Consider the following 27,739-nt stretch of genomic DNA (forward strand, 5'->3'; position numbering starts at 1 on the left):
AAAACTAGCCTAATGAAGAATTTACCTGTATTTCTTTACTAAAATTAGGAACAGTACAAGGAAACAAAACCAAAAACATATTCAGTATTTTTATTTTTTAGCAGACAATTTACATACCTCCCCACCCTTTCCTTTAAGTTAGTGTGACAATTTTCCATAATAAACTACTTAAAGAGAAGCTTTGGTCAAGAATGGAATGGAATAGCAAAAACAAAAAGCAAAACAGAAAACAACCCACATCACTTCTGCTTTAAAAAAACCAACACTTTCACCAATTATATTCAAACAAAAACACACACACAATAGTTGCGATACGTGTCTTCAGTGTTTCCTGGCGGCTGGCTCTCCGCACCAACATGCAAGTGGCGGGGCTGGCGTAGGTGCAGCTTGTCAGTTTGTCAGGCTGGACCTGGGAGGCTCACGCAGCTTCACATTATCCGAAGGCCCTGGATAGAAGACTCTAAGGTCTTGAAGGCGGCAGGAAGCACACAGATCATTACTGCGGACCGTCCATGCTGGTGGTCTCCCCAGGGCACTGCAGCCCCGCCCCCTCCCTGGCTGAGGCACAGGCTCCTGCACCCTAGTCTGGCCCCACCCCATCTCTGGGACCCACGCTCCCAGGTCTCTGCCTTGTGGAGGCCCTAGGACAGCCCCTGCTGGCCCCGCCACGCCATGTGCTCTGTTCTACAGCCCCTGCCCACAGGCTCTGGGCATAGTCCTGTGCCTGTAGGGAACACATCTGTCTGTCTGTGTTACTGGCCCTTACTGGTGAGGGCCATCTGGAGCATGTCCCTTGCCTCTTCACCACACTCCAGATGCCTCAGTGGCAGCTACCCCTATGTTCAGGCAGCACAGCAGCCAGCCTGCTACACAGCACCCAGCATGTGCTCCAAGGTGGATGGGTAAACAGAACACTGCACTGGGACCTCCTGGCTTACGTGAGGACAAAAGGAGAGATGGGTGATGTCCTGAGGGATCAAAGGATAAAGGGCAGAGCTTGCTGCCCAGGTGTAGCCGACCACACAGTGCTGCTGTGCCTGGGATGTAAAGCTCATGAAGGTAGAACAGGGCGTGGGGGATGCGGCTTTTAGAGGAAGAGAGTTTGCCCAGAGTATTCTGAAGGCTTTTCCATACTATGTGTTTGACCCAAGAAGGGGGAAAATCAAACATCATGGAAATGCACAGGCAGTAGCAAAATTCAATAAATATTTACCTTTTTGGAGACTAACACCCAGGAGATTTAAATTCCCAGGGCCACACACAGGAGCCACCCCCTCCCCCTCCCTGTTCCTCCTCCCTGGCCCCTCATCTCGCCCACTGTCTACCTAATCCCCAAGGATGTGCACAGTCCTCCTGGCTGTCTCCCTCACTGTCACAATGCCCTTCAATCTGGCCTTCTAAATCTCTCTTGAGTCCACAACCTCCTGGCCGCTGCTGGGCTCACCTGTTCACTGGACTCAGCAGCCTCTGCCTAGAGCCACAGCTGCCGAGCCATCTGCACCTCACAGCCTGGTGCTTCTCTGCTTCGGCTCAGAACAGCTCCTAGCTGTCTGCAGACAAGGCCCAGCTTCCCCTTCCCGACTGTGCTGGCTCCTCTCTCTAGGTACAGCTTGTGCTTTTGTAGGACCCACACCACAACCCAAACCCTGGCAGTGCCTCGAACACAGCCCACACTCTGAGCATGCTGCTGCTCTTGCAGCTTTGACGCTCACTGGCGCCCCACCCCTGTGCACCCGGAAATGCAGCTCAGGTGCAGTCTCTCCCCTGTGACGCGGGTGGTCCATGCACCCCCCAAACTCCTCAGTGTAGAAGAGGCACTGGCTTGTCTTCTTGGGCAGGCTCCACCGACCCTCACCTTCCACCAGACAAGCCCCTCAAGGCTCCTTCCCCTCAGCGTCCTCAGGGCCCAGCAAAGGCCTGGCAGCCAGCAGGCACTTAGTGGATATACAGAATTTTGGCACTGCCTGTGCATCTTCCTGATGCTTGATTTCCCACCTCCTTGGGTCAAACACATAGTATGGAAAAGCCTTCCGAATACTCTCTGAAAGTTCCATTTCCCTTTCCCCCTGCCCCTTTTTACCTTCACGAGATTTATGTCTTGGGCATGGCCACAATATTAAATTAATTTGTATAAACCATAAAAAGATATCTATATAATTAAACACACTGGAGCTCAACTAAGAGCCCATCATTCCTAAGAGTCTGTCCTCAGTGAATAAAGGGGCGCCCGGAAGCATGGGCTCCATCACCCTGAGGGAATAATGGTTTTCTCCCAATGACTTTTAGGTTTCAAAGAGAACTATAGTTAAATGTACCATATTTCTGATGAGCACTGTACTTGAAATTTTGTTTTAAGAAATGAGAAATATCCTTCTCTAGGAAGAGTTTTAGCATAAACAGGACTTGCTCTGAAAAGTACACAATACCTTGAAATCCCAGATAGTCATGGCTCCATCAATGCCAGTAGTGCAAAATTTGCGACAATCTTGCTTGTCCACTTCATAGATAGACACTTGACTGAAAAAAAGCAAAAACAAGACAGTGTAAGGTATATGGTGAAGCAAGATAACAGTGTCCTAAGGGACTGAACCGGCAGATACTGAATATTAAGTTGACCATCGATATTAGACAGCAGCAATCTGACCCAGAAAATACCCAAATGCATTTCCTTACTAGACGTCCAGAAAAGACAAGACTGAAAAGAGGGAAGAGTTGAGAAGCCGCATTAGTTAGTGACATGGGGAAGCAGGACAGTCCAGGCCATGCAGCATGCGAACTGCCTGGGCGCAGGGCATGGGCAGGCCCACAGCAATGACTGAAATGGAAACCAGTTTTTAAAAAATAACTAGAGGCATCATGAAACACGCCTGAAACATAACTGGCTCCAAAAAAACCCTCCCAAATCACCCTCTTAGACAGCGAGGCATATAGGCCAAGTCCTCTCCTTGCATTTGAGATTAATCATTATAAATGTTGGCAACATTCAGACACACCACAGGATTCCAACCAGGCAAAGCAGAGGGACAGATTAATGCAATAACTTGCCTTAGCCTGAAAAGCTTTAAAGAAATCAATTCCATAGCTTAGACAATATTTTTCTTTCTCCTCTGAAATGTCTAGAACATTCCTTCTAGGGAAGGAAATGGCAAACTAGAGCACATACTGTTTCTGTACAGCCTGTGAGCTGAGAATAGCTTTTACAATTTTAAATGGGGATAAAAAAATTTACAGAGTATTATTTCATGACGTGAAAATTATGTGCATTTCAAATTTCAGTGTCCATAAAGTTTTACTGAAATCCATCCATGCTCATTTATTTACATATTGTCCATGGCTGCGTGCACGCCATGATAGCAGAATAGAGTAGCTGTGACGGAGACTGTACGGCCCCTCAGAGCTTTACTTTCTGATCCTTTATAGAAAAAGTGTGCTGACCCTTTGTTGTAAAGAGTTTAGTATCTGCAAATATAAGCAGACATGTCAATCTGTAAGGGTTTGTCTTTTTATTTTTAACCTAGAAGTCTCCAAGTAGAGAGTTGTTTCCTTCCTGATACACAGTCTGCATAGAAGCTGAAGAGAAATTCCTAAGAAATAATTCTGAAAGTCATTCAAGACACAGAAGCTTGATAAGCGTGGAGACCCGTGTGCTGTGCCTTCAAGTTCTTGCTTTTCAACAGCGTGCAGGCACTCTCAGCCCGCTTTAGATCCAGTGGCCCTTCCCGCTGAATATGAGGAGAAGCACAACCTGCACTTAAAAACTCTCGCCAAGATAAGGTCTAGAGGTTTCCATTATTCATCCTGCCATCACCACCGTGACACAGGTCTCTTAACACAGGTCAGAAAGAAAATCCTACGATACCCTACTCTCAACATAATTCAAAAGATCAAGAATATATTGCCATTTCTCCTCTAGATTAACAAGAAAAAAAAATCTTTTTGGACAAAACACAGTTCTCACAGTTCTGCTCTCTTTTATAATCATATAAGCCTGATGAAAAATATATCAACAAGTGCCTCAGCTCCATCCTATTGATGCTAAGGGATCCTACCTCTCCAGTTGAATGGTCTTACTTGTACACATTACCTGAAATCCATGGTTGGAATGACACCTGGAATTTCAAACAGGTTACAACTAATCTTCCTGGTTCACAGCCAGAGGAACATGACATTCAGGAAGTTCTCCTTTTGTTCTTGACCAAGTTTTAGAGAAAGCAAGCCCCACGAGAGGCCGCAGTGGCTCCAAGCCCTCATGCGGGCTGCCCTGTACCACCTGCACCTTGAAGGACAGAGTGACAGGTGGGGGTGGCTCACTCTCTGTCACATGATGAAAATAAGAGCCACAGTTGGAAAAAAACAGGCTTCTCACTGATGCTCTTGTTCCTGAAGAGATGTCTGGGCCCAGAGTGCACAGAGCTTTCATAGGGCCTCAGTCCAGGGAACAAAGGGGAAGAAAGGCATCTTGGTTACTTAAAAATTCTCTGCACATGGTCAGGGCCCTGGCCATAGGGGGTGCCCAGGGACTCAGATCCCAGTCCAGGGGCCCCAGGGGAGGGCTGGCACCTACGTGATGCTGTTCTGGTGCAGTGTCTCCAGGGCCGTATTGCGGTCCTCGGTCGTGGCCCTCTTGTCCATGTTGCGGAAGCGTTCCATGGCAGACATGTTGCGCTGGATGCTCTGTTTTGGAATGTCTAGCTTGGAGACGAAGGTCAAGCAGCCACGGTCATCGTAGTTAAAGAGCATTGGGCAGCAGTCGTGGCCCTGCAACCAGATACCAGTCAGTCCCAGAGGGTACATGGCCTGCCCGCCAGCTCCCAGCTAGTGCACAGCCACAGAGCACGCAGTGTTGCTGTTCTGGAGGACCGAACACAGCGTACTACAGCGAACAGTGCAGAGAGATACTCACAGCAGCTACAATGCTATTCTCCGAGACAAACGACACACTCAGGAGGGGCAGGAACTCAGTTTTCAGAGTTGAGACCCTGAACACAAGAACACTTGTTAAGCAGAGATGAAATGGACACAGATGACAAAGGACCATTCTCCCAGGAACCCTGGCAATGTAAACGAGCACTCTTGTTTAAAGGCACTCCATGACCTAGACTTTCAGGAATCTCAAGCATGAGCCAGCCCTGAGGTAGCCTGCGGAAGCAGAGGTCTTTGGCCCTCTCTGGTCTGCGCTCCATCTGCTTCTGAGTCCCTCCCAATGACAAAATGGCCTACAGAGTGGTCGCCAGCGAGCCTGCTCTTTCCTGTATCTGCCTTTGCTCCCATGTGCCGCCTCTGCTCCTGCTTATCCAAAGTCCACCCTAGTCTTTGAAGCTCTAATTTGATCACCTCCATGACACTTCCCTTCAGCCTTCCTCCTCTGACCTAGAGTTCTTGCCGCTGCTGTCACTTGAGACAGACGCCTTCCTGTTACCTTCTCTGCGCCTGTGCTCACCATGGGCTCCCAGAGTCACTGGGGAGAGCCTATTCTCGCTCCTCTGCCAGGCCCTGGGGTAGGAGCCAGGGCCACCGATGAACAAGACAGTCTTAGCTAGCTGGGAGTTCACAGGCAAATGGGCCGGGGGTTTGTGTGTGTGTATATGTGTCTACTAAGTTATCTGCTCCAGCACCTGGCCAAGTGGTTACACAGGTAGGGATGAGGGTCACAGAGCTTCACGTGAAAGATGATGCACTCTGAACCAACTAGGTCTCAGGAGACCTCTTTACCCAACACTGGTACTGGATCAAAGTTCGAACACCTCACCTTATGGACCTACTGTGGCACTCCTGGCTGTTACTATGTGAAATATCTATGTTTGAGAAGGGGAAGGGGCAGGATTGGAAAAGCTAAATAACAAATCAAGATAAGAGCAGACAGGGGCTTATAATAAGCATATGCTAAGAGTTTATTATGTGCTACAATAAACTGTACACAAATCAAAGAACTGTGACATCAAAACATTATTGAATGACAAAAGGCAAATTACTGTACAAAATGTATACCATAATCCCATTTGTGACAACAGAATTGCCTCTTATATGTACAGAAATCCTCTGGAAGACTACATCATCTATAATGGGGGAAGGGGTAAGAAAAGAAAAATTCAATCCAGCTAGGGAAGGAAAATCCTCTCTGAAATGTCACTTTGTTGTCACTGTGCAGCATAGGCAGAATCACTGGGTGTGAGCGGTTCTTGGCATTCAGGTTGGCAAGTCAGGAAACCTTTAAAGGTACATTACTCTCAGCTGCCAATTTTCAGAAAAGGATCCACCAGGACAATAAAGACTCTTATGAGGAAAAGGATGCCAACATCTTTTCTCTTCCTCCAACACATGATGAGCAAATCCTCTCACGCTGGACCAGATGCCTACTGCTCTCCCCAAGGGCAGCAGGCAGCTCACTTACAAGCGAGGCATCACATTCAAGTTCTTCCAGCAGCCGCAAGAGGAATTGCCATCGACGGGTTAAGTATTACTGAATGGAGCCCAAGTTCATGGAGTCATTGTTCACTGCCTACCCAGAACAAGAACTTATCTCCTATTTAAGGCCAGTAGATGGCATTTATGTATCGTGAGAGATTCACAGTAATAGACCAAATGAGCTACTTGAAGGAACTCTTACCAGTAGCAAACCAGGGGGCTTTCAAAGGAATCACTATTTCCATTAAGAAGTGTTCCCAGAATTGAAACCTAACTCTTTAAAATTTGCTCAAATGGACAATCTATACATGTTTCTGTAACTTTAAATGTAGCCTTGCAGCTCTGGGTGGGATCTGTCCACCCCCATCCCGCACTGATGCTCAGGCAAGGGCAGCCTTAGCCGAGTTCACGAGAGGTCACCCCGAGCCCAAACTCCACCCGAAGGCAATACTCACTGCACGGTTTTGGAGGCATCGGCGACGGACACGGTGCTGTCGTGGCTGACCCAAGCCAGGCGGCTCCCGCTGGCAGAGAAGCTGACCCCATGTACCCAGCCACCAGTGCCACTGCCACCAAACTCTGACATCAGCTGACCAAAAGGCATCTTGCTGCCCCACGGTGTACTGGCTGGCTTTTCATCTACTTCTTTAATGTAGGCAGAAAATACTCTATAGTTTAAGGGGCAATGAAAGAAAAAGTGTATGAAAATATATGTATATTGAAATAGGCCACAGGCAGCTCCATAGGTGTCCCAGAATGCCCATAATGACTCATAAAAAATGACTCATATAAAGCCAAACACTATGGGCAAGTTCAGATGTACCAACCTCTTAGGAAATAGAATGATCCTAAGGGCTGCCTGCAAGCTGATCGAAGTTTGGCAAATCTATATTCAATCAATGGATCATAATAGAGGGTTTAGGAGGAGTCAGGCACTGCTCCGGGGACACAGTTCTAAAAGTCATGAGCATGAAGCCCTCCCTCCAGAGAGCACAGGCTGGGCGAGAAGCACGCTGTCCTGGTCCTCCCTGGCCTGCAGCAAACCTTGCTAAAGGAGCCCAGCAGCCCTTCCGGTCTACTTCGGCCTCAGTATCCAGGGGCCTGCACAGCTGAATGGTTGGGGACAGGGGACTGTCTGCCGCCCTGCCATAAACCTACAGCACTAGCCCACTTACAGACAGGGACTTCCAGAGAGAATGCCAAGGCAGGCCAGTGAGAAAAGCAGGCAGGCTCTCCCTGCAGCGTCAGCTGGAGGGCTGGGCCCACTGTCTGGCCACCAGGTACAGTCTGGGCTGAAGGCAGGTCCTTTACAGCCTGGGGTCATCAGCCTCATTCTCTAATTCCATGAAGCTGTGTGTGGATGCTTGACCCAGATTTGGGAAGCAGAAGGGATAAAGAACAGCTGGGAATCTATCCTTATAGTCCCCTCTGCCCTCCAATGCTGTTTCTACTTTGTACAGCTTCTCTTCAAAAACTTCTGAACCTAAAGACTCCCTGAACGATGCTGGGTACGTTCCCTCCAAAGTACAGTGGCAGCCACGCTGGAAGGGTAGGGTGCTGGAGGTGAAGGGCACGAGTTACGTGTGCAAAGGGCACGAGTTACGTGTGCGTTAGGATGTGACCTGAGAATCGCCGTGTTCTACGTCAGCGTCAGGATGGCTCCTGCTTGAGTTACCGGGAGCCAGCCAAGAACGGGTGGCTCTCAGCCATCAACTCAAGTGTGCGAACGGAACAGACCCACACCCACAGGACCACAAGTCAAAGCAGTTTATTTCTGGAAATTTATGTTAACAAAAGAATTGCAACCTGTCTTCACAACCAGATGTTTTGACACAGCCTGATGATGGTATGGATCACTTAGTTCCATTTTCAAAGGTAGCTAGAATGACTGGATAACACATCACATACAAAACTCCTGAAAATATGAAAAAAAAATCTAAAGAATGCTTATGTATTTTTAGTGTTATACTGGTTCTTCAGCAGAAGAACCACACTTTTCCCAAAAAGTGCTCTGACGCTACTGCACTCCCAATGCACAGCCAAATTCCTTCACACATCTTAAAAAGAAAAAAACAACCCCAAATAAAGAACCCTGGGGCAAGGGGAACAAAAGCAAAAATGAACAAATGGGACTATATCAAGATGAAAAGCTTCTGTACAGCAAAGAACACCACCAATAGAACAAAAAGGTATCCTACAGTATGGGAGAATATATTCATAAATGACAGATCCGATAAAGGGCTGACATCCAAAATATATAAAGAGCTCATGCACCTCAACAAACAAAAAGAAAATAATCCAATTAAAAAATGGGCAGAGGAGCTGAATAGACAGTTCTCTAAAGAAGAAATTCAGATGGCCAACAGGCACATGAAAAGATGCTCCACATCGCTAATCACCAGAGAAATGCAAATTAAAACCACAATGAGATATCACCTCACACCAGTAAGGATCACCACCATCCAAAAGACAAACAACAACAAATGTTGGCAAGGTTGTGGAGAAAAGGGAACCCTTCTACACTGCTGGTGGGAATGTAAATTAGTTCCACCATTGTGGAAAGCAGTATGGAGATTCCTCAAAATGCTCAAAATAGAAATACCATTTGACCCAGGAATTCCACTTCTAGGAATTTACCCTAAGAATGCAGCAGCCCAGTTTGAAAAAGACAGATGCACCCCTATGTTTATCGCTGCACTATTTACAATAGCCAAGAAATGGAAGCAACCTAAATGTCCATCAGTAGATGAATGGATAAAGAAGATGTAGTATGTATACACAATGGAATATTATTCAGCCATAAGAAGAAAACAAATCCTACCATTTGCAACAACATGGATGGAGCTAGAGGGTATTATGCTGAGTGAAATAAGCCAGGCGGAGAAAGACAAGTACCAAATGATTTCACTCATATGTGGAGTATAAGAACAAAGAAAAACTGAAGGAGCAAAACAGCAGCACAATCACAGAACCCAAGAATGGACTAACAGTTACCAAAGGGAAAGGGACTAGGGAGGATGGGTGGGAAGGGAGGGATAAGGGCAGGGAAAAAGAAAGGGGGCATTACGATTAGCATGTGTGATGTGGGGGGATACGGGGAGGGCTGTGCAACACAGAGAAGACAAGTAGTGATTCTACAGCATCTTACTATGCTGATGGACAGTGACTGTAATGGGGTTTGTGGGGGGGACTTGGTGAAGAGGGGAGCCTAGTAAACATAATGTTCTTCATGTAAAAAAAATATATATATATATATATATATATATCATTTTGGGGGAAAATAGAGGTATTGAAAAATAAATAGGAATAGACAATGCAAAAAAAAACACAAAACCCTGGGGTATTCTCAGATATAAATCACTAGCCAGGTTTTCTGGAAATTCTCCACATAGCCTAGTAAGGAAAGACACATCCCATCTTCCAACCCACCACAAAGCCAACAGGAAGCAACATTTACTGGTTTTTCTTCTGGCTAAGGAGAAAAATGCCTTCTTGATACAAACAATTTTAAAAAGCAATTACACTGTATGACCCTTAAAGCTCTTAGCAAAGTGGCTAAGTGTTTCTTCTAGCCTCAAGCTAATGACAAAAGCTTTTAACTGAAAAGGAGCTGCACTATAATAGCCCTGCAGTACACTGTTCAGCTATGTTTTGTTAATCTTCATTTCTCTCTGGAATTTGCCAAGACTGCTGCCTGAGTCATCAAATGGGAAATACTGTAGTAGGAGAGCAGGAGCGAGCAGGAAACCTCCACTCCAAACCCCGGATGTTCTGCCTGAGGGAAACTTCCTGGCTGCAGTGGGGCTCCCTCCCAGTGCCCCTCCAAGGCCACTTCTTTCCATCTCAATGATTTATGTGCTTATTTTAGCTCTTTTCCTAGATGATAAGCTCCTTTCATCTCTAAGGGCTCACAGTGCCTAGCATAGAACCTGGGAGATAAAAGGAACCTTAAAGTATCTGTTGAAAGATGAACAATGAAGAGCTCAAGCCTGTCTGCCAACTCTCATTTGTTCCCACCTGCATTTGAAATCGCACGATCCTGCTGCCAGCAAGACATTGTTGGGGTGCCAGTCCAAGCTGAGCACTGTGGAGCGAATTGGCTTTTTAATGTGCTTGCTTACCCACCTGCAAAAGGAAAAATCCATTTCAGTTTATCCACACATCAAGCAGTGGTCCCCAAGTGACCTACTAATGTGTGTCAGGTCAACACACCTCCGCGTGGTTCCTACGCAGCTACGCGTCTCCTGCCAGAGAAGGTGCACTTCTAGAGGACAGAAGGAACCAGAGCCAGCAGAGGTCCTTTCTGTTCTCCTGTCTTTCAGGCTTTGACGTTCAGAGTGGCTGGTTCTGAACTTTCCTGCTACCAGGGGGATCCTCCTTAGTAAATGTGTTTACAGATGAACTCTGGTACTGTCCATGGAGTTTCTGATTACATGTGACTTTAACCTTTGAAGTAAAAATTGAGGTCTGAAATTACTTGAATTTCTAACTATGAATACTCAGTGACTTACTTCATTTTGGGGGAGGTTTGGGTTGTAAGATGACTTAGCTTTCTACTCTCCATAGAGCTACAAATTCTTTTTTATTTTTTGTCACAGAGAATTACAGCTAAGAAATCAGCAGACCCTCTTGTTGGAGGGTTTAACTTATTCTCTAGAGCCACCCAAAAAGTTTATGTTTCTAAGATCAGTTATTATTCTAGCTTGACTAATTTAATTTCTGCCCCTAAACTGTGGCTTAAAAACCAATCATATTCTGCTGTTCAAGAGCTCAGAGACTTAATATCAAGCCAAACAGCTTTCCTTGAATGCTAAATTACTTCTCTATAGAATGTTTTTTTTTAGGAATCTAAAATTTCATTCTGAAAAAATAGGCGTATTCTGACTTGTTTTATAATGCAGTTATTTTAAATGAAAGGCTTTTGGAGGTTGTTTTAAAGCAGTCACATCATACCAATAAAATATTGTTCCATAGCTGAGAAACTCCCCTGAACACACAGCTTGTTCAAATGACAATATCTTGTACTACAGTAAAGTCCAATTTGCCTATATTTGAGACTTCTTTTCAACAAATAAAAAATATCAACAATCTCTGAGGTTGAAGGTTTATCTAGGAAGAAAAGCTGTTTATCATTTGTTCATTACACTGAGCCTTCTAAATTATTTTTGTCAGGCAACGTTTTGCCCACCCTATTGAAAGAAAAATGCATGTCTTAAATTCATAATCCAATCTTGTTGCAAATTCACTTTCTTTTCGAAGGATAAAACTTTCTGAGGTTTTACTTAATTACAAAACGTAGATGGTAATCTCTTCCTTTCATTGTTTCAGCAGAAAGCAAACTGTAACACTAAACAAACTAATGTGTACTTTGCTATTTTTAGTGCAAACACAAACACTGCCAGTTTCATACTAAATGATAATTCCATGTTGACAGGTATTTACCACCCTTTCTGAATGCATGCCAGACAGAATAGAGTCGTTTTCTTATCAGAGCAAGCAGGAAGGAGTAGTTAAAATAAGACTTGGCCATAAAATAAATCTGCTATTTTGAGTGGCTCGGCTGCAAGTGATTTATAAAAAAAGGTAATCCAGGTTGATTATATTTACAAGAGTCTGGTCAATTTTTACTTCAACAGTTTAAACAAACAAAAACGTTATACCAAGACACAGATTTGGTTAACAAACTTTAAAGAAAGGAGACCACTGTTACCTGTAAGAATCCTAGATATTTTAAGTGGATAAAGATAGAGAGGGGAAAGTTATTTCCCAGGGTACTGGAAATCTTTCAAGTTTATGATTTATGTATCAGAGTAAGTAAACAGCAATCTGGACAGTAGAGTGAGAAAAGTAACAGCTTCTTACAGAACAAACAAGTTAGGAGAGCAGGACATGGGAACTCTAACTATGTTAATATGGTAAAGATGCCAGATTTGACTCCATGGGCATGTAAGGAGGGAAAATGTCCAGAGACAAGGGAGAATTCCATAGGGAAAAAAATCTCTGGATGAGGAAAAACTGAAGTTATTGTTAAGTCTTCCCCCAGTGCCTCAAAACATCACCAGTAACACAGTGGTCCAAATGCATGATTCTGCAGAGATAAAAAATGTTCAGATGTTGCTCACCAGTCATTTTCGGACTCAAAGTAACAAACAGAAATGAGTCGTGCTCCACTTCCCACTGCAAATTTGTTCTCTAGTGGGGACCACTTGACAAAAGTGGCTGCACGGTTAATTCTCAGGATCACCAGGGTTGGCTTCCAGACACCATCTTTCTGACTCCAGACGTAGGCATTGCGGTCTGCCCCACAAGTGACGATGCGGTCGCTCTTGGGAGCCCAGTCAATACCTGCAAGTGAGACACGGTGTCACCTGCTTTGCCCCACCAGTGACCGACTGACATGGCACAGGCAGGAGGGCTGGCACGGTGGGGCTTGAAGTGGGCTTGGTACCTTCCTGCCCAGCCTTTCTGTCCCCCATCATGGTCCTCACCACCTCACACACAGAGGTGAGGAAGTCTCTCTGCAAATTGGGGAACTAAGGGTCCTCCATGAGGCCAGGTAGAACACAAAACACAAATGTTTTATAATGCTGTTTTGTAATCGTGGAGGTTACAAAACCAAGTAAGCACATTCTTTCCACCCATTCATAGGCTTCCTAAGAGATCTGGTCAGAAAACCTTTCCTTCCCTCTTTTATTAGATTTCTTTTTTCTTCCCTCTTTATTAGACTTTTTTCTGAAAGCACCTTTATTCATTCATTAACAGATCTCATTCCATATTTGCTATATACATTCAAATAAAACAGCACACAGGGTAAATAACCTTCAGGATATATAGGGGAAAATATAAATTGTGATTCTTTATATATTCTTCCGAAGGTCACTATCATTTAAACTAACCTAAATAACTTCTCTATATGATACAGTTTCCATGAAAGCATCCTTGAATTATCTTTGGATCTAAACTAGGAAGAGACCTAAATATGTATCTGAATGTAGGTTTTTTTCTTATTTGACCAGACTTCTACTTATTTGGTGCCTCTGTGAAGGACCCCAAGTCAACGTCAGTTTGTTATATACCAAGAGTAAAATCTGCTATGACTTAGTCATTTTATAGTTATCTGATGAGGTATTTTCTATAAATATAATTTTAAAGGTATAGAAATATTACTAATAAGCTTTTATTTTATAGGTATATCCCCCTAAATTAATCATTAACATTCTTAACACTTACATGGAAAAAAGTAAGATGAATATCAATCAAAGTCTCTATTATTCATAAGTCACTGTGACTTTAGTAGCATGAAGAGTTTATTCATTCACCTACAAGAATAGTCAGCTCAATTATTTGTACCAATGAGGGGAAAAAGATATGGGGGAGTATATTCTAAGTGATATGTATTTTGATTGTAAGTCTATTCATTACAAGGTAATTTTGCAGCCCTCTTTATTAGATTTAAAAGTTATTTTTAATTACAAACGCAATCTCCACACTTTGTTATAAGACAGACGTCACAAAGGGACATGCAGAATGCCCTGTTCTCCACGTCCCTCCCTGAAAATGATATTACTACTATGGCAAACATTTTCTCCTGCTTTTTATAAATTCATGGTGGTTATACATTATATTAGACCATTGATCTTAGCATAATAATTACCCCAAATATCCCATTGTTGAATGTTTTGTTAGTTTCCAATCATTTATTAGAATAGATGAAATTGGAATAAATGTTCAAGCACATATTTGCTCTGATTAAAATGATCTTTGATAAATCCCCAGAAGTGTGATGCAAAATAGTTATTTTTTATGAATGCTTTGTTTTCCTAACTTGATTACAAGCTTCTTGACAATAGGAATCAAATCTCTGAAACTACTGTGGTGGGTAGATCTTGGGTGGCCCCATGACACGGCATGTTCATGCCTCCATGTGACTCCCTCCCCATCTGTGTGGCGCTTCTAACCCATGGAGCGCTGTAAGGGTGGTAAGATATAACAATCAGTGTACAAGGTGACATGAGAGGGTGGGGCTCCTCTTGCTGGAAACTCTCATGCTGTTTCTCCACTGCCGGCTTTGAAGAAGCAAGCTGCCACCAGCCTTACAGCTGCAAGGAAATCAACTCTACCACCAATAACCTGAAAGAGCTTGGAAGTAGGTCCTTCCTTGGTTGAGCCTCTGATGAGAACGCATACCCGGCTGAAACCTTATAGCTTGTGATATCCTTCAGAGAGGTCCCAGATAAGCCATGCCCAGACTCTTGACCCACAAAAACTGTGGGTTAATCAGTGTGTTTTGGTTTAAGCTGCTAAGTTTCTAGTATCTGTTACACAGCAACAGAAAGCCAACCCATCCTCTAATCCAGAATACTGCCTTATAATGAGCAAGCTCAGTGATGTTTTGATGATTTGACAATCTAAAGTTTTACCCCCTTTTCCCTATGACCACCACCCTGTTTAAATATATGTGTGTTTTATAAGAGTTCCTGTGGTGCTTAAGCATGAAGGACTTAAAAAAAATCAACAGATGCTTATTCTCTAAGAAAAACACAAGAGCCGTCTTCTGCTTGGTTTTACAGTTCTAAGTCTGCTTCTGTAGCTAAAACTTTCATTTGAATACAGAAGCTGTAAAACCAGGTAGAGCCTCAAATATTTTAGGTGGCATTAGCTTTTAAATCTTTTTAAACACATACTTGTTAAAGAGCAATGAGAAGCGCAAATAATCAGTAAAAGGCAAGTTCTTGTCTCTTCCTAATTTAGTTTTGCATCTTTTTTCTGTTTTCCTGCTATCAAAAGACTTTAAGACTTAACCTAGACTTAGTGGGAAGTTGTGGAAGCCAGAGTAAGTGAGGGCTTCTTTAGAGAGCAATATCTAAGATCTGACGGTGGTTTGAAATGTTTGATTAGGTACAGGATGACTGAGGGGCTGGTGGATAGGAGGGTCCAGACAGAAAGAACAGTGCTGGTCAATCCTGAGTCAGAAAGGACTATGGCAATTCAAGAACTAAAAGGCCAGTAGAGCCAAAATACAAAGGGGTGGAATGAAACAAGGTGAACATACAAAGATCATGAAGGATCCTGAAGTACCTGTTAAGACTTTTGGTCTGTATACTTCAAGTGACATGAAAGCCACTGAATCATTTTATGTAGAGGAATGGTATGATCATATTTGAGTTTGTAAAAATCACTCTAGCTTTAGTATGGAAAGGAATTAAAGTGGAGAATGGTTGACATTCAAGTCATTTTTTGTGTTAGAAGCATTGAAAAACACTTCTAGTCCTTCATATAAAGACTTAGGAAAACAGTATACTTTTTGATGGTCAAATTCTAGTTTAGCATTGAAATATTCACATGATTAAATTTACTATTTGAGGTCTACAACCATTTTATATCAGATATTTCATATTTAATAGAATGTTATAAAATGTATATATGTAAAAACATACAAAATAGTAAATAATAATTTTAAATAAATAATTGTGGTAGATGCTGCAAAAAATACAGTATAACTATTCTTATTAAGATAAACTTTTCACTAATGCTAGGAATTAAAAAAAAAAAAAGACTTTAAAGGAAAAGGAAAAGACTCAAGCATCTATCCTGTGTTTCCTGTACTAACTACATCTCAGGGGAGCCAAACAGTAAAGGTAAGCACCACTTTTATAAATGTATTGCAGCTAACAGAGAAGAAATAATAGATTTAGAATGTTACCACGTTGCAGCCACTATGACGTTAATGGGCACTGATCATCAACAGTTGCTAATATCACAGAAAGAATGACAACTAGACATTATGTGCCCCCTTGATGAAAGAATCTACTACCACGTAACTTTCCATTAGCAATTTACAGGAAATACAGAAGACAGAGAAATATGTAAAGTACCATGGGCTTACAATCAGTAAAACGTAGGTTCTCGAAAACACCTCCTCAAAGACAAACAACATGATTTCTCAATTTTTTAAACAAATAAATTGCAATGGAAAAGAAAAAGAGAAGGAACCTATAAACAAAATAGAACAAAAGACCTGAACTATATCAACTAGTCACAATCATGTGTGCACCTTATAGGATCCCCATTAAAACCAACTATTGGTTATTATAAAAAAAAAAGTCCTTACATTTTTGACATACAAACTGACATATGCAATGATACAATGTCTGGAATGTGTTTCCAAATAGTACCAGGAGGAAAGTGAGCTGGAAACAAGGTTGGCTGTGAGTTGATAATTGCTGAATCTAAATGATGGATTTACATAGGGGCTCATTACATTATTCTGCCTTTTTGTGTTATCTGTTTAAAACTGTACATAGTAAAATGTTTTTTAAAAAGAGACAGTGATCACTTAACACAGAAAAATAAACTCAGAGAGAAAAGCCCTAAAACTCTGATATCCCTTTGATGTTTGCCTTACCCTGTAGTACTGACCAGTCTTTTCTTCTAGTAAGCTTCAGAAGATAACTTTTTTCTCTATAGTTACTAACTTTATGAGAAAATACCTTTGATCCTTGATCTCTTGCCATATACTTGTATTTAGATTTTTCCAACAAGTTTTTTTTCAGATCTAAGCATTTGGACAGAAAACAGGCCGAAGTTCAAAAGATTCCAAGAGAGAAGCAGGGGAGAAAAAAAGAGGTAACTAAATATTTCACTCTTTTGGTTATTTCATCTTTTATCTTAGCCCTTTCTCATTTAAAAGTTATTTCCCAATGCTAAAATTCCAATTTAAAATATGAGTGCTCTTATTTTTAGGCCATAAGGCCATGGGTAAAGGAACTTAAATAGGCCAAACCTAATAGAAATAAAGTTGTGGGAAAGCAATAGCAACAAAAATAAAAGTGATATGTTATGTCTTTGTGCCTGCTGGGTTATACAGTCAGCCGGCTCCCCGTGGACACAAGCATCACAAACAAATCCCTCCTAAATGTGAGATGGGATGGTCACCAGGGTTTGCTGGGGAAGACAATGTAGAGAGTGCAGAGGGTCAAACATGGTTTTTCTCTCATTTGGGGGAAGAATATCTTTAAGCTAATCAGTGAATTAGGGAATTAGAGGCAAAATTCCAGGGTCCGATAAAAAAAACTTCACTAGCAGTCCCTTTGCTGCCCACTTAAGTGCAAATGTCACTGTCAAGAAAAGACAAACCTGAGACTGCAGTGAGAGGTTTGTGATGGGAAAGTTGGATCAACTCTGTCAGAAAACAGGATAAGAGACTATACTAGTAAGGCTCAAAGAATAGGAGTTCTTTGTGAACATAGCAATACATGAATTTTTTTGTTTTTGTTTTTTTTACATAGCCAGATATGACTTAACAGCAAAGCAATACATTGTCTTGAAATTTGGTATCAGAATTTGGTTCACTAAATTCTGAAAACCACTGTAAAAATTCTCTGCTTTTGCCTCTTCCTTCTCCTTTGACACTTGCTTAATAAAACTCAGCACTGGTCGGCTGGCCACCTCTATCTATTCAGGAGAGTTTTTGTCAGAGACAAAAGTTAATGTATACTCAGTAATCTGCCTCAGAGCCAAAGCTTTAAGACCCAGTCTTCTACAAATCAACAAGAAAAAGACAAAAACTCAATGGAAAAATGGTCAGAAATTATGAACAGTAAAGTCACAAAAGAGAAAATCCAGAAGGCTAGTAAACATTTGAAAATATGCTCAACCTTTCTGCTAAGCAGGAAAATGCAACCCATAGAGACACTGCCTTCCGTTCATCAGTCTGACCACTTGAAGGATGCACAAGGTGTGGGAGAATAAGCACCCCACACAGCTAGAGGGACGTGGGTGATGGGATGGTGCCTGACTAAGCTGAAAATGTGCACACCCTGTGGCACGAGTCTACCATAGATGAGCATTCACACGTGCACAAACAATCTGCACAGGTGATGCTGGATTTAGGGTCTCAATGTAACAAGAAAAAGCCAGAAACAATCTCAAGTACTCCAAAGGAGGAAAGAGTAAATAAATGAGGTCTAAAATGTGAAACAGTAGTTCAAAGGAATAAGCCTGACCTAGATACACCAACAGAGTTCAGAAACTATGTAGAGTGCAAAAGCAAGCTATAGCAGATACATGATATGGAGCCATTCATGTAGCATCATTAAAACCACTAGCCAATAGTCCTAAGGGTGGCTTGGGTGTGTGAGAGGATTAAAAATGAACTGGGACACGGTCATACCAAATTAGACTACTTCCTGGGGACAGGAGCAGGACTAGTGCTGAGAGGGGATGTTACCATTATCTGGAATAATCTTCACTATTGTTAAACCTTTGTTTCCTAAGTGTTCTTGCACAGGAAAAGAGATACATAGCTGTTGATTCTGGGTGTTGGGGAATTTGGGCTTTCCTTATATTACTCTGTGTCCTTTTCAATATGTTGGAATGTCTTCCGTGCCCCAAAAACCTACAGGAAGCCTGGAAGACTTTGTGTTTCCTCGGCATCCGGGAACACCGCATGTGGGACCTTCTCACACCGCTGATGTCCTGCCTAGTGTCGGCCCCCGTGCTTCATCTCCTGACATACAGCACTAGGACATCAGTCCCTGCAGTAGGTAGAGCACTGGGTACCCAATGGGCTAAAAAGCACTTACAAATTGAGATCACTATTACGACTGTCTAGTTTTCTAAAGAAAACTCAGTAAATGCTAAACTTTAAATATTATGGCTGACTTACGTTAATTAAATTTAATTAAAGGCTCTTTAATTAAACACAAGAGGGCTACATTTGGAAATACCACACATAAGCTCACAGTTATCTTCTTTACCTGTGATGTGTCCGTTGTGCTCCTTGAGTTCATGAGCTTTCACCCACTGGCTCCCATTCTTCTTATAGATGTGGACTTCATGATTATTGGGGCTAAGGGCAATCTCTGGGGAAAAAAGTCAATGGTTAATACCTGAACTTGAGATTGTCACCGGAAAAGGGGAATGTTACGGTTGGCATTAAAAAAGGATTGAAGGAAGGAACAGGAAGTGTTTCAAAAGAATGGTTCCCAATATTCACCCCTGAAGAATTCTTTCTACTATTTTTACCTCTCCTTGGACGCTGTTATTTTTTAATGTTTTATAGAAAAACTAAATTTAAAAATTCATTTTATCAGAGACATATACAACTGTCAAAGATTCTAACCATTTAGAAATAAACAATGCTGCTATATTTAGCTGACATACTTGTAGCTCACAGTAAGGATATCTGACATTTTACTTCACTTATTATATACATCAATAGTGATAAATACTTAATTTGTTAGAATTCCTCAAACACTGAAAAAAGCTCATAGGTTCTCATTACTGCTATCATGGACCCAGGTTGCAACCACTAGTTTATCCAAAACACTTGATTCTGCTGGTAAAATGTATCAAAAATTTCCTTTATAAAGCCAATATAAATCACAAAATAAAGTTCTGTTTTTAAGAGAAAACTCTTGGACTAATCTGAAATATTAAGAATATACATACGTATGATGGATTTTTAAAACTTAAATATTGGTTTTTTTCCCCTTTCTAGTTCATCCATTTGGAAAAAAATCCATTAATTTCTTAAAATTAAAATTAGGATCTATGATGCAAACTTTAGGCCAATCATTCCCCCTTCTATTTTATCACCTTTCCTCCCCTCCTGAGGAAAGCTACATCTGTTTTACAGGTGAAACTGTGGAACTAGATAAATATTTAGCTCTAAAATCCTAAGATTTTAAGTTATTTCTGGAAACCAGTTACATTTTTCTCTAAATTCCTAAGATGCCTACAGGGATTTCAAAAGCCAAATCCAAATTTAAACCTGGAAAATAACATAAACTTCAAGTTATAATGTGGCATAACAAAAAAATTGACTTAATATATTGAATTTATCAAATAGTTTAACTGAGGACAATAACTTGCACCTCTTTTAAAAATAATTGGAAATATTCCAAAAACTTATTTTTAGATGGGAAAGTAGAGACAAGAGATGTAGGAAACTCAGTTATGAAGCTGAGAGGATCATGCAACAGCAGCTCTAGGTTCACCACCCTGCTAAGTTACATATTTTGAAATACCCGATAGAGATGCTTGTTTCTAGGCTGTCTCTCTGCCCAACAGTAACTTGGGAGTGTACTGTTTATATACCAAGGATTTAAGTAAAAGAGTGAACCATATCTGAACTGTTTTAAAAAAGAAAGTGAATCTATAGATTCAAAGCAATCCTACCAAAATCCCAGCTGGTTGCTTTGCAGAAATTAGTAAGTTGATTCTAAAATTCATATGGAAATGCAAGGGACCCAAAAGAGCCAAAACAATCTTAAGAAAGAAGTATAAAGTTGGAACTCACACTTTCCAATTTCAAAACTTATTACAAAGCTACAGTAATCAAGACAGTATGGTCCTGGCATTAGGATAAAGATCAATGAAATTGGATTAAAGAGTCCAATAAACCTTCACATTTACAGTCAATTGATTATTGACAAGGATGCCAAAATAATTCAATGGGAAAAAAACAGTCTTCAACAAATGGTGTTGTGACAACTGGGTATCTACAAGTAAAAGGATGAAGCTGGGCCCCTACCTCCCAACTTATACAAAAACTAACTTAAAATGGATCCAAGACCTAAATGTAAGAGCTAAAACTATAAGACTCTTCGAAGGAAACATAGTTACACATCTTTGTGACCTTGAATTAGGCAACAGTTTCTTAGATACAACAGTAACAGTAACTTGCATTTCTATTAAAAATGAACAGAAATACTCCAATTATCTGTTGCATAAGCAACAAAAGAAACAAGTATTTTGGACTTTTTCAAAATTAAGAACTTTTGTGCTTCAAAGGACACCATCAAGAAAATAAAAAAGACAACCCACAGAATGGGAGATTTTGTAAACCATATATCTGATAAGGGACCTGTATCCAGAATATATAAAGAACTCTTACAACTCAACAATAAAAAGACAGCTAAACCAATTTTAAAAATGGGCAAAAGATCTGAATAGACATTTCTCCAAAGATATACAAATAGCCAATAAGTATGTGAAAAGATGCTTAATATCATTAGTCATCAGGGAAATGCAAATCAAAACTATAATGTGATAGTACTTTATACTCACTAGCATAGTGATAGGAGGCTATTATAACAAAGACAGATGATAACAAGTGTTGATGAGTATGTGGAGAAGTTGGAGCACTCATACAGTACTATTGAGAATGTAAAATGGTGTGCCCACTTTGGAAAATTGTCTGGCAGTTCCTCAGAATGTTCAACATAGATACCATATGATCTAGCAGTTCAACTCCTAGGTATATACTCGAGAAGTGAAAACATGTGCACATAAAAACTTGTATGTAGCAAGTCTGGTGATACACACCAAGTGCTGTGTCAAAGGCCAAGACAGAAACAGACTGAGATATGGTCCCTACATTGTAGGAGTTCAGTCCAGCAGGGGAGAAAAAGACAAAAAACAAAAAACAACTTGTATGTGAATGTTCATGGCAGCATTATTCACAATTAGCCAAAAAGGGGAATATCCACCAACTGAAGAATAAACAAAATATGGTATGTCTATACAATACTGTTCAGCCATACAAAGGAATAGAAGTACTAATATATGCTACAATGTGGATGAACCTTGAAAACATTATTCTCAGATGTAAAAAGCCACATATTTTATGATTTCATTGATATAAAATGTGCAGAATAGGCAAATCCATGGAGACAGAAAGTAGATTAGTAGGTGCCTAGGACTGAAAGTTTTGAAGAAAACTGGGAGTGACTGCTAATGGGTATAGAGCTTCTTTCTGGAATGATGCAAAATTCTGAAACTAGAGAGTGGTGATTCTGCATAACTCTGGGACCATACTAAAAACTGCTGAACTGTATAAAAGACAGTGAATATAATTTAACTTTTTAAAGTAACTCATGGGCAAAATACTACACTTCTCTGTTTTTTTTAATGTTTTTTGCCTCTTCCTTGTCATCCTGTTATTCTGCTTGTTGTTCTGTGCTTACTTCTAAGAATCTTGTCCATCCCTTTCTAGTTTGCTGGAGCTAGAAAACTAGAAACTCAAGCTTATTACAAATAACACAGTAAATGCTAGTTGATGCTGCTCTCAGTGCCTCAGGAGTAACCGTATGTCTCGTAACAGTTTATTTCTAGGTCCTGGTATGCTGACTAAATGCTGAATGAGTGTGGTGTTATTGCACAATTATTTCATACACTGGGCTCTTAGGGCAGTGCAAGGTGTCTGTCCTCCAAGCAATGCTGCAGAAAAAGAAGTGTATGAGGAGCCAGAAGGCAAGGTGCTTACCAATGGCTATGACACTGGCTCGGTGTGCAGCCGCTGGGAAGTCTTTCGAACACTCGAGGCCTTGGTTTCTCCATCTGTAAGCCAAAGGGCTGACCTAGTTCCCTTCTGAGTCTATGTCTATGTCCTTTCATAAGTGACACTGAAGTAAGTGATCCCTGAAAGTGCCTTCATCTGAAAGTATCACAGGCACTGAAATAAAAGGGCCAAGTTAAGAGCAGACTTACGGGTACGATCCCTGTTCCAGGCATGACAGGTGATTGGCTCAAGTAAAAACTGATGCAGGGCCATTATTATTAGTGTTTTCCAAGGATAGAAAGCTGCAAAAGGCAACAGAAAAAAACATTAAAAAATGGCAGGCAAACCATATTTAAGTTGTCTGGAGATCAATAAAACAGCATTCTCCCATTAAGAAAGAATCAATCACAATGTTTAAATATGACTGGCATTGTAACCACCAATGCATAATTTAGTCTGTCAAGCATCACAGAGGGGCCCTAAAACCATGGTTTAATGATTGTTGGGGTACAGGATACTCACAGTCTTGAATTACCATCCCACAAACTACTTACTAATTATAAAGAGAAAAAACATGCCTTTATGGTAAAAAGAAAATCTGGTAGTCAACCTCCTTAACCAAATAATCAAACTTAGAATCACAGATAGTGAAACAATCCAATCTGATGGGCCTCCTAATGAATGGCAAGAAGTGCCCATCATCGCTTTTAAATGGCGACCAATGAATTTACCATCCAGACCAGAATAATTTTAAGAAAGTAAAAAGGGGCACTCTAAATAATTATGCTGTACAAGTCACAGGACTACTGTGGAGAAACCTGGTAATATGGCCAAGCTACCTATGAAGTATCTATGCCAAACATATTTACCCTAAATCCGATCAAGATCCAGACCAAATTTCCAGTTTACAGGAAATGAAGGGGGGTGCGATGAGTTAAATAACACAAAGGGAAATAAACTGTTACAATTGGCCTGGACTACTCAAAGAAGGCAAGGGGGTTGGAGCAGGGTTGAGGGAGCACTGTTCTAGATTTAAAAACTATGAAAACCAAATTTAGTAAGTGAAACTTGATTGTAATCTGTATTTTAAAAATAGCCATAAAAGATGTATTTTGTACAATAAGGAAAATCTGATTTTGGACTACATTATTACATAACTGTATGGTATTATTGTCAATTTCTTAACTATGATACTGGCTTGCCATTAGATAGGAGAATGCCCTGTTAGGAGATAAACATGACAGTGTTTAGGGATGAAGTGCCATGATGTCTTCTGTAACTTATTTTCAATCATTCAGGACAAGCAGATATGTAAAGAGTAAATGGGGCAAAAATTTAATAACTGGTGAATCTAGGCAGAGTATGCAGGGTTTGTTGTATTACTCTTTAAACATTTTATTGTAACTAATGAAAAGCAGGGATCTGTGAAACATCATTAAATTAAAAATCAAATACAATTCTGTTTTATAAGTACCCAAACCTAGACCCACTAAAGCAGCAACCATTACCTGAAATAGGAGAAATTGTTTCAAAAAGCAGCCAGCCCCGGCACCCCCACCATCCCTTTTTTATCGCTCTCCTAACACGTTGAAGTTTCAATACACTTCAGGACAAGTCATGTTAATCATAGGGTGGAGACTGAAATGTAAGATAGGAAGCTGATGCAAACACGAAATGAATGGAGGGGCCACCAGAAGGTTGTGAAGTGAACAATGGAAGTTCAGCAGACAGAGCAGAAACCAATCTCAATGGAAAGCAGAAGACATGTCTCTGCTGTTGTAAAGAAACCCAAGGGTCAGAAAGAGAAAAGTGCACCCTTAAATAAAACATCTGATATCTTGAACTGGCAGAGAGAAATGTCAGTGTTTCACAGTCTATTCTGAGTCAAGGTATTTTGGTCATTAATCTTTTACTTTTATGTGTTCTAGAAAGCAAACTGCAACTCACAAATGAAGAAAAACCCATTAACTGGAAATTTTAAACACTTTAAAAAAATAAATTCAAATGAGACCACTTAATTTGTTTTAAAAAAAAATAAACTTCCAGATAATTATGCTCACTGCATAATTTTCTGGTATCAAAATGTTCACCCATCACAAAAGGATTGATTCATAGTTACTCAAAATAACACATTTGTGTCACAAATATCTCCTTAAGTACAAGCAATTTAGTTCAAAAGCCACACTATATAGGTGCACTTGTTAAATGAAACAAAACTGACCTGCAAGTTAATAGTATGTGAATATCTACATGTAATAAAAGCACATATTTCATGTACAGTTAAAAAAGAACAGTTGCAGACAAAGGCTTTCTCATTCTTCAACTCAGTTTTATCAGCAATGTAGCAAAGCCTTCAAAAGAGGTAAACATTTACACATTGGCATAATTACTCCCAAAATTGCATTGATAAGTTCATTACATCATTCAAGTTCCCTATGTGGACATGCAGTCGGACCTGTACTTTTTTTATAACCTAAAATATTTAAATAATTTTATGTGGTTAAGTCTCTTGGGCAAGACAACACTCAACATTTGTCAAATTTATAAGGCACCCAGGGAACACAGCCTGTATTCATCAAACTCACTGAATGCAGAATAAAAGCTTGAATTTTGTACCAAGAAAAAGATACCTTCTGTCATAGGATGATAATTACCATTTCGAAAGTCTGATTCATATTTAAGTGATATCTGAAAATCTTTGTCTTAGCAAGGGTAGAGAGAAGAAAAAGAGACAGGCAAAAAGGTGGTGACATTAAATTTATTGAGTTTCTAATGATGACCTTTTACTGTCCAGCACTGAGAGAATGATTTATAGCACAGTCTGATTCCAGGAACTCCCTGCACCTCCCAACTCCTTTTTTGAACCTATCACTTTGAATACAGTTATTCTGATGTTTGGTTAGCAATGGGCTCTGAAGCCAATGGCGCCTAGTTTGAACCCTGGCTTTGACACATACTAGCTATGAGACCCAGGCAGATCACCCAGTATCTCTAAATCTCATTTTTTGCATGTAAAATGGACACATCAGAAGGCTGACATCCCAAGGCTGTTGGCAGGAAGCAGTAACATGTGAAAAAGCCCAAAACAGATACTCAGTAAGTTAGTTCCCATTCTTCCTTGACCCAAGGCTTTTGAATCATCCCTAGAAGTACACACCAGTTAGTATATCTGAACTTGGAAATGTCTACATATGCTTTAAATTCTTGGCTCTGGAGCTTTAAAGTATTTTGTACACTGGGAATTTCAGTTCCCTGTTGAGGGTTAATTTTCAAGACTGTGATTCACCCAGTTTCTAGTTGCGTGATTGCCCAACCCAGCAATACCAGGTACTCCAACAAGGTCACCACACCCTCCACAGTGTCCAAAGACAAGGTCCCGATACCAGGCACCTCACCAGCAGACCTTTTATGCAGAATTTGTTTCAGCATAGGATTAGTTAACTAGATAAAAATACTGCTACTCTCCCTCCAAGCAGGAGTTTTAATTTTCCAAGGTGATCCCCTCCTTTATTTTTTAAATTAAAGTATCATTGATATACAAACTTATGATGGTTTCACATACACAACACAGCGGTTCAACATTCACCCATATTAGACAATCCCCTCCTTTAACTGTGATAAGTAGATGAAGTAACCTTGGAAGGTACCCTAATATTTTGTGGTAAGAAACAGCCAGTTACACCCACTTCCTAACAGAGCAGAAACACCCTCCTGATTGATCTCTCCTCTTTTCTTTTCTTTTACCTAAAAATGCCAGGGCCTCCTCTAAAACCAAAAAGTTAGATAAAATTGATGAAAGAGGGCAGAACTAGGATAATTTAGTTAATTTAGGCAATGAATTGAGGTAGAAAAAAGTAGGTTAGCATTTCCTTCAGGTTCCAAAGGCACAGTATGACAACAGATGGCTTTATAACTCAAGGATTCTAAGCTACAATTTATTAAGTGCCTACCATGTTCCCAACAGTGTAGTCAAGTACCAGGTTGGGGCCAGAAACAAATAAATCTGCCACTTTTCTGGTCCTCAGATCTCGGGGTGGGGGTAGGGGGGTAGGAAATTACAAGCACAGAATGTCCAAAAGCAGTAATAATACCTAATATTTACTGAGCACCTACTCGGGGCCAGGAATTATTCCTAACAATTTATGCAAATAAACTCAGTTAGTCCTCAGAAAAGTCCTAAGAATCGTCTTGCTGCAGATGAGCAAACGGGGCCTCAAAGAAGCCACCTTTCCAGGGCCACCCAACGAAGTGACGGTGCCAGGATTAGAATTTTGGCATCCCTACTGGAGGGTTGAACAGGAAAAGTCGCTACATAAAAAGTTCCACGGAGCGATCGGAAGCGAATACGGGCAATTCTGACTTAGGGGAAAACGGCTCGAGTAGGGGAAATCTTAAAAGAACTCGGGGACAGGTTTTTCCCGAGCTCAGGCGGCCTCCCCCATCTCCAACAACTGAAGGGCTGGGGGCTGCGCTAGGCTGGAGACAAACATCCCATGGCGCCTACTGTATGCAGGGACCTATTCTAGGTACTAAAGAAAAAAATGTTCCTAGTGACATTTGATAAGGGGGAGATCGTCTGTTTATCAAAATTTTACAGGTTGTGACAAACGCCCACTAATACAAGTGGAAATGGGGCTATGGAAGCGCAGAAGGGGCCGTTAATTCTGGCACCGGAGGAAGCTTGGAGCTCCAAAGTCTTTGAGAGAAGCAACCTGTGAGCGCGGAGACCGCAGGGGCTCGGCGGACCCCAAGAAGAACAGGGATCTCCCCTGCAGAGGCCGGGCAAGGAGACCGCCGCCCCTTGGCCTCCGGCCCCCAAGGCCCAAGTCCCCGCCTGATCGCCCCCACGGGCTCAAGCCCTGTGCGAAGCCGACCCCATGGAGGCCGACAAGGCCAGAAGCTCACCCCTGCCGCCCCTTATCTGGGATCGGGTAGGTCCGGACAGGCTCGGAGCGGAGAATTCGCGGACTCTGGTCAGTCGACGCGAACAGGCTCCGGAGGGCGCGGGCGAGGACCGAGGCCCAGAGGGAGCGGCTGACAGATCCCGGA

General features: G+C 41.3%; 1 protein-coding gene across 2 annotated transcripts; it reads right to left on the bottom strand.

The window, feature by feature from the left end:
* Nucleotides 1-75: 75 nt before the first annotated feature.
* ARPC1A (actin related protein 2/3 complex subunit 1A) lies at nucleotides 76-27,728 on the bottom strand. Of its 2 annotated transcripts, none has more exons than XM_057487367.1 (10): nucleotides 27,596-27,728; nucleotides 22,900-22,992; nucleotides 19,164-19,268; nucleotides 12,528-12,750; nucleotides 10,423-10,530; nucleotides 6,861-7,073; nucleotides 4,904-4,979; nucleotides 4,565-4,758; nucleotides 2,427-2,517; nucleotides 76-446 (listed from the first exon to the last, which is right to left on the bottom strand). In XM_057487367.1, exons 2-10 carry the CDS (start codon nucleotides 22,961-22,963, stop codon nucleotides 429-431), a joined length of 1,092 nt encoding a protein of 363 aa, XP_057343350.1. In that variant the 5' UTR covers nucleotides 22,964-22,992; nucleotides 27,596-27,728; the 3' UTR covers nucleotides 76-428. The 2 variants fall into 2 exon arrangements, with proteins under 2 accessions (XP_057343350.1, XP_057343349.1); XM_057487366.1 differs by having other exon boundaries at nucleotides 76-467.
* Between the last annotated feature and the right edge of the window lie 11 nt (nucleotides 27,729-27,739).

The sequence above is a fragment of the Manis pentadactyla genome, chromosome 10 (genome assembly GCF_030020395.1).
Source record: "Manis pentadactyla isolate mManPen7 chromosome 10, mManPen7.hap1, whole genome shotgun sequence".
Taxonomy (NCBI): Eukaryota; Metazoa; Chordata; class Mammalia; order Pholidota; family Manidae; genus Manis; species Manis pentadactyla.